This window comes from Leptonychotes weddellii, chromosome 8 (assembly GCF_054177405.1).
Source record: "Leptonychotes weddellii isolate Sample4059 chromosome 8, ASM5417740v2, whole genome shotgun sequence".
Classification (NCBI taxonomy): Eukaryota; Metazoa; Chordata; class Mammalia; order Carnivora; family Phocidae; genus Leptonychotes; species Leptonychotes weddellii.
The window spans coordinates 23862964-23873300 of NC_138376.1; the positions used below are offsets into that span (position 1 = coordinate 23862964).

The window sequence follows — 10337 nt, forward strand, 5'->3', positions numbered from 1 at the left end:
ATGATCATAAGGACACTTGCTGGGCTTGAGAAAAGAATGGAAGACTTCAGGAAGGTCCAAAAAGCACAAATCAGAAATGAAAAATGCAATAACTGAGACTGGAAACAGGGTGGATGCAATGAACACAAGGCTGGAAGAAGCAGAGAAATGAATAAGTGATATAGAACACAAAATGATGGAAAAAATGAAGCTGAACAAAAAAGAGAAAGAATTATGGAACACAACAACAGATGTAGGGAACTCAGTGACTCCATGAAACATAGTAACATTTGTACCATAGGAGTCTCAGAGGAAGAACAGAGAGAAAGGGAGGCAGCAAATTTATTTGAGGAAATAATAGCTAAACACTTCCCTAATCTGGGGAAGGAAACAAACATCCAGATCCAGGAGGCACAGAGAGCTCCCATCAAAATCAACAAAAGCAGGTTAACACCAACACATATTGTAATTAAATTTACCAAAAAGAACAATAAAGAAAAAAATCCTAAAAGCAGAAAGACAAAAGAAGTCCTTAACTAACAAGGGAAGAGCCATAAGGCTAGATACAAATTTCTCAACAGAAATTTAGCAAGCCAGAAGACATGGCATGATATATTCAACATGTTGAATGGGAAAAATCTGAAGCCAAGAATACTCTATCCAGCAAGGTTATCATTCAGAATAGAAGGAGAAATAAAGGGGCGCCTGGGTGGCCCAGTTGGTTAAGCGGCTGCCTTCGGCTCAGGTCATGATCCCAGGGTCCTGGGATCGAGCCCCACATCGGGCTCCCTGCTCGGCGGAGAGCCTGCTTCTCCCTCTCCCTCTGTCTGCCGCTCTGCCTACTTGTGCTCTCTCTCTCTCTCTGTTAAATAAATAAATAAAAATCTTAAAAAAAAAAAAGAAGAAGAAGAAGAAGAAGAAATAAAGAGTTTCCCAGACAAATACTACAGGAGCTCATGAGCAGCAAACCAGCCCGTAAGAAATATTAAAGGGGGGGGCGCCTGGGTGGCTCAGTCGTTAAGCATCTGCCTTCAGCTCAGGTCATGATCCCAGGGTCCTGGGATCGAGCCCCGCATCGGGCTCCCTGCTCAGCAGGAAGCCTGCTTCTCCCTCTCCCACTCTCCCTGCTTGTGTTCCTGCTCTCGCTGCGTCTCTCACTGTCAAATAAATAAATAAAATCTTAAAAAAAAAAAAAAGAAATATTAAAGGGGAATCTTTGAGTGGAAAGGAAAGAATAAAAGTGACAAAGACAAGAAAGGAACAGAGAAAATCTGCAGAAACAATGATAAGACAAGTAATAAAATGGCACTAAACACATATCTATCAATAATTACTTCGAATGTAAATAGACTAAATCTCCAATCAAAACACATAGGGTGTCAGAATGGATTAAAAAAATAATAACCCCCACCCATCTATATGCTGCCTACAAGAGATTCATTTTAGACCTAAACACAACTGCAGATTGAAAGTGAGGGGATGGAGAAACATTTATCATGCAAAAGAAAGCCAGAGTAGTAATACTTATTTTGGACAAATGAGACTTTAAAACAAAGACAGTAACAAGAGATAAAGAAGGGCACTATATCATAATAAAGGGGTCAATCCAATAAGAAGATCTAACAATTGTAAATATTTATACAGCCAATATGGGAGCATCCAAATATATAAAACAATAACATGAAGGAATTCATTAATAACAATACAATAATAGTAGTGGACTTTTCACCCCACTTACATCAATGGACAGATCATCTAAGCAGAAAATCAACAAGGAAACAATGGCTTTGAATGACACACTGGACCAGAAGAACTTAACAGATATATTCAGAAGATTCCATCCTAAACCAGCAGAATACACATTCTTTTAAAGGGCACATGGGACATTCTCCAAAATAGTCACATCCTAGGTCACAATTCAGGCCTCAACAAGTACAAAAAGATTGAGATCATACCATACATATTTTCTGCCCACAATGCTGTGAAACTTGAAGGCAACCCCAAGAAAAAATTTGGAAAGACCACAAATTCATGGAGGTTAAACAATATGCTGCTAAACAATGCACGGATCAGCCAGGAAATCAAAGAAGAAATAAAAAAAAAAAATACATGGAAACAAATAAAAATGAAAACACAATGGTCCAAACCTTTGGCATGGAGCAAAAGTGGACCTAAGAGGGAAGTATATAGCAATACAGGCTTACTTTAAAAAACAAGAAAAGTCTCAAATAAGCAACCTAACCGTATACCAAAAGGAGCCTACACCTAAAGGAAAAAACACACACACACACACACAACAACAACAGCAACAAACAAAACCTAAAGGCAGCAGAAGAAAGGACATAATAAAGATTAGAGCAGAAATAAATGATATAGAAACTAAAAAAACAATTGAAGAAATCAATGAAACCATGAGCTGATTCTTTGAAAAAAATTAATCAAATTTATAAACCACTATCCCAGATTTATCAAAAAGAAAAGTGACCCAAGTAAATAAAATCACAAATGAAAGAGGAGAGATCATAACCAACATCACAGAAATATGAACAATTATAAGAGAATATTATGAAAAACTATATGCCAACAAATTGGACAACATGGAAGAAATGGATAAATTCCTAAAAACATATAAACTACCAAAACTGAAACAGGAAGAAACAGAAAATTGAAAAGACCAATAACCAGCAAAGACATTGAATCAGTAATAAAAGAAAAATCTCCCAACAAAAAAAGTCCAGGGCCAGATGGCTTCACAGGGGAATTCTACCAAACATTTAAAGAAGAGTTAACATCTATTCTTCTCACATTTTTCCAAAAAAATAGAAATGGAAGGAAGACTTCAAATCCATTCTATGAGGCCAATATTACCTTGATTCCAAAACCAGGTAAAGACTCCACTAAAAATGAGAACTATAGGCTAATTTCCCTGATGAACATGGATGAAAAAAATCTCAATAAAATACTAGCAAATCAAATCCAGCAGTACATTAAAATAATCATTCACCATGGATCAAGTGAGATTTTTCCCTGGACTGCAAGGGTGGTTCAATATTCGCAAATCAGTCAATACTAATCAAAGGGAATATAAGAACCATATGACCCTCTCAATAGATGCAGAAAAAACATTTAACAAAGTACAACATCCACACATAATAAAAGCCCTCAACAAAGTAGGGCTATAAGAAACATACCTCAACATAATAGAGGTCATATATAAAAAACTGACACAATATCATCCTTAATGGGGAAAAACTGAAAGCTTTTCCTCTATGGTCAGAAACAAGACAGAAATGTCCACTCTCACCATAGTACTGGAAGTCCTAGCCTCAGCAATCAGACAACAAAAAGAAAGAAAGGCATCCAAATCAGCTAGGGAGAAGTCACACTTTCACTACACTATATAGAAAACACAAAAGACTCCAGCAAAAAAATTGCTAGAACTGTTATACAAATTCAGTAAAGCTGCGTGATACAAACTCAACATACAGAGAGGTCTGGTACATTTCTGTACTCCAATAGTGAAGCAGCAGAAAGAAAAATCAAGGAACCACTCCTATTTATAATTGCACAAAAAGGAATAAGATACCTAGGAATAAACCTAACCAAAGAGGCAAAAAATCTGTATTCTGAAAACTGTAAAACACTGATAAAAGAAATTGAAGACGACACAAAGAAATGGAAAACCATTGCATGTTCATGATTTGGAAGAACAAATATTTTTAAAATGTCTATACTACCCAAAGCAATCTATACATTTTAATGCAATCCCTATCAAAATACCAACCACATTTTTCACAGTCCTAAAACAAACAATCTTATAATCTGTATGGAACCACAAAAGATGCCAAATAGCCAAAGCAACCTTGAAAAAGAAAAGCAAAGCTGGAGGCATCATGATTCTGGTCTTCAAGCTCTATTACAAAGCTGTAGTGATAAAGACAGTATGATACTGACACAAAAACAGACACATAGATCAATGGATCAGAATAGAAAACCCAGAAATGAACCCACAACTTTATGGTTAATTAATCTTAGACAAAGCAAGAAAGAATATCCAATAGGAAAAAAGGCAATTTCTTCAGCAAATGGTGTTGGGACAACTAGAAAACAACATACAAAAGAATGACACTGGACCACTTTCTTACATAGTACACAAAAATAAATTGAAAATGGACAGAAGACCTAAATGTGAGACAGGAAACCATTAAAATCCTAGAGGAGAACACATGCAGCAACCTCTTTGACATCAGCTGCAGCAATTTCTACTAGATATGTCCCCTGAGACAAAGGAAGGGAAAGCAAAAATAAACTGTTGGGGTTTCATCAAAATAAAAAGTTTCTGCACAGCGAAGGAAACCTCAGAACTAAAAGGCAAACCTATGGAATGGGAGAAGATATTTGTAAACGACATATCTGATAAAGAGTTAGTATCCAAAATCTATAAAGAACTTCTCAAACTCAACACCCAAAACACAAATAATCCAGTTTAAAAAAATGAGCAGAAATCATGAATAGACACTTTGCCAAAGAAGATATACAAATGGCCAACAGACACATGAAAAGATGCTCAGCATCACTCATCATCAGGGAAATACAAATCAAAAATACAATGAGATACCGCCTCATACCAGTCAGAATGGCTAAAATTAACAACATAAGAAACAACAGATGTTGGCGAGGATGTAGAGAAAGGGGAACCCTCCTACACTCTTGGTGGGAGTGCAAACTGGTGCAGCCACTCTGGAAAACAGTGCAGAGGTTGCTCAAAAGGTTAAAAGTAGAGCTACCCTACAACCCAGCAATTGCACTACTAGGTATTTACCAAACAATACAAAAATACTAATTCAAAGGGATACATGCAGACAATAGAAAGAGATACAAAAAGAAACAGAAAAAAAAGAGATCCAGATAAATAATGGCAAAGGTGAAGATAGAAACAGAGAGACAGAGGCAGAGATGCAGTGAAAGAGTGAGAGACACAACAGAGACAGAGATGCAGAGACAGACATAAAAAGATGCAGAGACACTCTTAAGTTGATTGCAGCATTATTCACAATAGTAAAGGTATGGAAGCAGCCCAAGTGTCAATCAATAGAAGGATGGATAAAGAAGATGTGGCATATATATACAATTCAATATTACTCTACCACAAGAGTATTAGATATTACCAACTGCAACAACACGGATGGACCTAGAGGGTATTATGTTAAGTGACAAACAAAGACAGACAAATACCATATGATTTCACTTATATATGGAATCGAGAAAGCAAAACAAACAAAAAAACAGACTCACAAATACAAAGAACAAACTAGTGGTTACCACAGGGGAGATGGATGGGAGGTTAAGCAAAATAAGTGAAGAGGATTAATAGGTACAAACTTCCAGTTATAAAAGAAATAAGTCATGGAGAGAAAAAGTCAATATAGTCAACAATGTTATAAGAACATTATATGGTGACAGATGGTGACCACACATATTGTGGTAACCACTGAGTAATGTATGGAATTGCAAATCGCTGTGTTGTACACCAGATACTAACATAACATTGTATGTCAACTGTACTACAACAATAAATAAACTATAATAAAAAGATGTAGAGAGACACACTGAAAGAAATATAAGGGATACGGAGAGACACATAGAAAGAAAGGTGCACACAGAGATACAACAGAAAGCGAAGATAAAGATGAAGATCCTACTTAATGTCAGGAACTAGCTACTTCTTTTTTTTTTTAAGATTTATTTATTTATTTGGGAGAGAGAGTGGGGGAGGGGCAGAGGGAGAGAGAATCTCCAGTAGATTCCCCACTGAACACAGGGCACGACACAGGGCTGGATCTCACGACCCTGAGATCAGGACCTGAGCCAAAATCAAGAGTCCCATGCTTAACTGACTGAGCCACCAAGGCGCCCCTTGATCTAGTCACTTCTGAAATCCACTTGACCCCAGACTTCCTTGTAACGTAAACAAAGTAAACTTGAGTTGGGTTCCTATCATGTGAAACCAGGAACAGTACTCTTATTCCTAGTTATACTTTTTCAAAAATAAAAATGGACCTTGACCAATGTGACTTGCCAAGATATATTTGAAACATCACTGTGGTTCTCTGAGACACCAGGGGCCGCTCTATCTGTGCTCACATAATTCCACTATCAGCTTATATACACAATATTCACCAAACCTAAAGAGAGGCGGGCACATCCTTAGGCCACTGCACTCAACAATACTAAATACCCATGAAGGATGTGACTATTGAATTGATTTTCCCTCTCCTATGCCTGCTTGTAACTTGGCACCCCCAGACGCCTCCATTCTGCCTTCAAGGAGCAGTATGGTCCTTTCATTCTGCACTGGTTTCCTGCCTCCACCTGATTAAGACTCAGGTACAGAGAACGCATAATCATGTTTAATTATGATAAAATCTCTACATTCAGCTAAAGGGCTTCTGTGTGCTCCTCTTGCACAATCTGAGGAGGAAGAATGGAAACGGAAGAGCCCTCGGGGCCGGAGGAGATGCTGCTAGCAAGGAGCTCACGGCAGAGGCTCCTAAACCAGTGCAGGGAACAGCATCACAGTCAGATCCGCCAGGCAGGGGTCACCGGAGGGCACCTGGTGACTGTATCAGAAGCGCTATGGGGCTCGGATCCATGTGGGGGATGGGCTCTCAGGCAGCTGGGAATTCTGGACAAGGACAGGCAGGCATTACAGACAGCAGAATCCCAGGTATCCTCAGGCGTCAGTGCAGGAGCCCTGTAGAAAAGAGAGTGATCAGCACAGAGGACCCTGAGGGACATGCCCTCTCCCCTCCTCTCAGGGCCACTACAGCATCAGAGAAAGCTGAGGTCCAGGGCATATTGTCATCACCTCCCCCAGTGTCTCTGTAAAGGTGAAATCAACTCAAGAGAACATGGCACTCCAGCCGCACACAGATGTGTGGGGGTGATGGAGCAGCCGTGATCCTTTATTTAGGGGGATGTTAAGGTTTTAGTAAACGTAATGATAACTCACCTTCTTTCCACCAGTAGTAGCCTTTCATTTACAAACTCACACAGGCAGCAGCCACCAACATGTAACACAACGTGGGCATCATCCTGGTGTCTAACACCCAAGACGTGGCTCTGGTTCCACGTTTCCCAGAAAGATACCACCGAAGTTATGACTTGGCACTGGAGAACAACCCTGGATCTGCCTACACAAACTGGGCAAACTTCTCCCTAACTCTTGATCTCTGTAGCAGGGACTAGGCCATGAACTGAGACCATTGTGCCCGGGTACACCCACCTCATCTCTTCCCTCTTTCACCTGTGCCCAAACCCCCACTGAATCAGAGCAGAAATAGTACCTGCTGGCGGAGACCCACGAGGTCCTACAAAAAGAAGTGATACAGATAAAGGTCTCATTACACAAATAGCCAGTGTCTCACTCACCCCAAAGGGAGGTGAGATAAGCAACTTAATTGGAATTTTACTTTCTCCCTACCCAGCAACCACGAGAGCTTAATTGCTCTACGCTAAAATCCTCCCAAATGAATGAAACTGTCCCTAGAAGGAAGGGAAGCAGATGCTCTGACCCTCTTAAAGAAGGAAGCTTTCAGAAAGGAGCCAGAGCGTTGGTGGTATAGTGGTGAGCATAGCTGCCTTCCAGAAAGGAGCCAGTGAGACAATGATGAACTGCAAGGGAGCCCTAGAATATACTCCACCTGTTACCTCTGTGATAAGGCTCCTTTCAACCAGTAACATCAGATTCCAAAGCCTCCCCTTAAGTTATTCCATCTCCTCCCACCACCAGCCCGGCCTCCTTCCTTCCAAGGTCAGAAGGAAAGAGCTACATCTAGAGGCACAGGCCCCCCTGAGCAGAGGGCCTCAGGCACAGCTCTTCTCCCCCATTTTCCCAGAGGGCCTTACCTTTCTGGCTCCTGTGATGGATGATAAGGCCCAGCCCGAAGAAGATCAGCCCCAGCACAAAGCCTCCGATGCCACTCAGCATCTTGCTCTGGGCAGATTCAGACTGTGCCCCTGGGGAGCAGAACCTGAGTGTCAGGGTTGTCCCCACATCCCACAGGGTCCCTTTGGACAGCCTAAAGTCCAGTCTGAGGTAGAGGAGCTGGAGGTGCAAGGCGAACCCAGTGCTCCATTCTGACCACCCCTAGGGGAAGGAAGGACCCACGGACAGATCCTTGCACACACGGTGGGTGTGTGAGAGAGAGGGGGAAGCTGAAACCTGCTCCTCCAGACACATCCCTAACCTCAGACTCCAAGACCCCAGTCACCAGCCAGAGTAGTAAATCCTTCAGAGCTACAGGGCTGGGTGGTAGGGCCAGGGTGTGGAGAATGATCTGCCTAGTATCTAGAAAGACAGTGCGATCAAGATTCTTCCAATGCCCCTGCCATGGGACAAGAGGCGCTCTAATCTCCTGTATTTCCAGCTCAGTAGTGACATCAAGGATGAGGAATAGAAGGGGATGGGCTGGAGGAAGCTCTGTCTTGTGGGGCCCATAGTGAAAAGAAAAACTGCCCCTTACTCCACTCCACTGTGATGGGGCTCTGGAGGCTGGGGTGCTCCACACGGCAGGTGTAGACATCTCCCCGCTGGGGAGTCATTTCAAGCATCACCAGGATCTGGAAGGTCCAGTCCCCATTCCTAATAAGTGGAGTGGACACAACACCAGCTGTCTCCTCCTGGTCATTCCGAAACCACTGAACTTTGATCTGGCCTGGGTAGAAATCTGTCACTGAGCAGACCAGCAGGTTGTGGTGGTTCAGAACCTCTGTCCTGGACGGGGAGATGGTCACTGTAGGTTCCACTGAGGGGAGTAACAGACAAGAAAAGACACTGAGATGCGGGACTACACAGCAAGTCTCCCCATGGAGAAGAGTCCTCTCTTGGTACCAGGGTGGAAAGATCCCTGGATTCCGAGTCTTGGATTAGGATCTGAGCTTGGCCACTTTATTAGTTTGGATAAACACAGGAGTCAGCTTTTCAGAGTCTGAAGAAATCATAGTAATCATTCTATGAAAGTTATTCTGTTGATATTAATTGACAAAATAAAGCATTTTTAAAATTTAGATTGCTGTATTACACAGGACATTGTTCTTAAAATTTTTAAAAATAAAAATAATAAATCTGGACTTCTTTCCCTCCATCCCCCCTTTTTTTTTTTAAGATTTTATTTATTTATTTGACAAAGAGAGACACAGCCAGAGAGGGCACACAAGCAGGGGGAGTGGGAGAGGGAGAGGCAGGCTTCCCCCGGAGCAGGGAGCCCAGGGAGCCTGAAGCGGGGTTCTATTCGGAACTCCATTCTGGGTTCCATTGGGGCTCGACCCGGGGCTCGATCCCAGGATGCTGGGATCATGACTTGAGCAGAAGGCAGACCCCTAACGACTAAGCCACCCCGGCGCCCCATATTCCTATTGATACATAAAGTAGTTAATTGGAAATTAAATGGCATAATATAGTGTCTGGTAAAGTATTTGTCTAGAAATAGGTGCTTATTAAATGGCTACAATTAACTTGCCGAATGTTTACCCCTGAAGTGGTTGGTGATGCCGGGAGGAGGAGATGCAGAGGGAAGAAGGATAGGCAGGGTTTAGGCCAAAGGAAACCTGAAACAATTTTTATTAATAATTTAATAGCATCAATTTATTGACTCCAAAACCTCAGCTCTTCCTATTCTGACATTTGTTGAGATTTTCTAAGAAATTAAAATTCTGCCTTACAATACCATCCAAATATAATTTATATTTTTAGTAAACACTTTTTTCTTAGACTCTGCATTCACAAATCTTAAGGTATTAAGATCCAACGCACAAAGTTTACGTTAAAGGATTAAGCAAAATAGTAAAGACTAATTAATAAAGTCCATTTTTAAGGCATATTTACCGTTCTATTTTCCTTTGAGCCTAAGTGGATGGGCAGCCGAATACATTTATTCATTAATTCCACAAAGGTTTGCACTCACATTACCTAACAGTCACTGCCTCAGGTACTAGGCAGACAAGGATAAGGCAGTTCCTCCGGTCAAAGAAGTCCGGGACTAGTCACAGCCGTTTAAGAAAACAATTAAGATGAATCATAATTTGAAACCAAAAAGTCAAAATTTGGCCTGTGACGACTGTAACCTATTTACCACGTGTGCAAGGTGCCCTCCCCCCGCCAGGCCCAGCCCACTAAGCTTCGCAGGGGCCGGGACAGCTCACTGCGGGACCGGGGCGGGGATGGGGGGCTCACTCGGCTCTGCTTAGCGAAAGCTGGGGAGGGAGAAACCAAACACTCAAGTAGGGAGCCGGGGCCGCGCAGAAGTGGTGAAAACGTCAGAGGAAGCGCAGCCCCGCTGGCGGACCCACCCACCTCA

At 41.8% G+C, this 10337-nt stretch overlaps 1 protein-coding gene across 1 annotated transcript; it reads right to left on the minus strand.

Annotated features, from left to right (window-relative positions):
* Positions 1-6367: 6367 nt before the first annotated feature.
* On the minus strand, positions 6368-8950 carry LOC102747485 (HLA class II histocompatibility antigen, DQ beta 2 chain). Its single transcript, XM_081827970.1, has 4 exons — positions 8505-8950; positions 7888-7998; positions 7326-7349; positions 6368-6733 (listed from the first exon to the last, which is right to left on the minus strand). Exons 1-4 carry the CDS (start codon positions 8590-8592, stop codon positions 6720-6722), a joined length of 237 nt encoding a protein of 78 aa, XP_081684096.1. The 5' UTR covers positions 8593-8950; the 3' UTR covers positions 6368-6719.
* Positions 8951-10337: the final 1387 nt, after the last annotated feature.

Bases quoted from the DNA above. Each gene is read 5' to 3' on its own strand.
- LOC102747485 (XM_081827970.1), bottom strand. From the start codon at position 8,592: ATGCTTGAAATGACTCCCCAGCGGGGAGATGTCTACACCTGCCGTGTG. The intron at 7,999-8,504 runs GTAAGGGGCAGT...TCTGCTCCCCAG, and splicing joins CCCCATCACAGTGGAGTGGA to GGGCACAGTCTGAATCTGCC. The intron at 7,350-7,887 runs GTAAGGCCCTCT...TTCTTTTTGTAG, and splicing joins CCATCACAGGAGCCAGAAAG to GACCTCGTGGGTCTCCGCCA.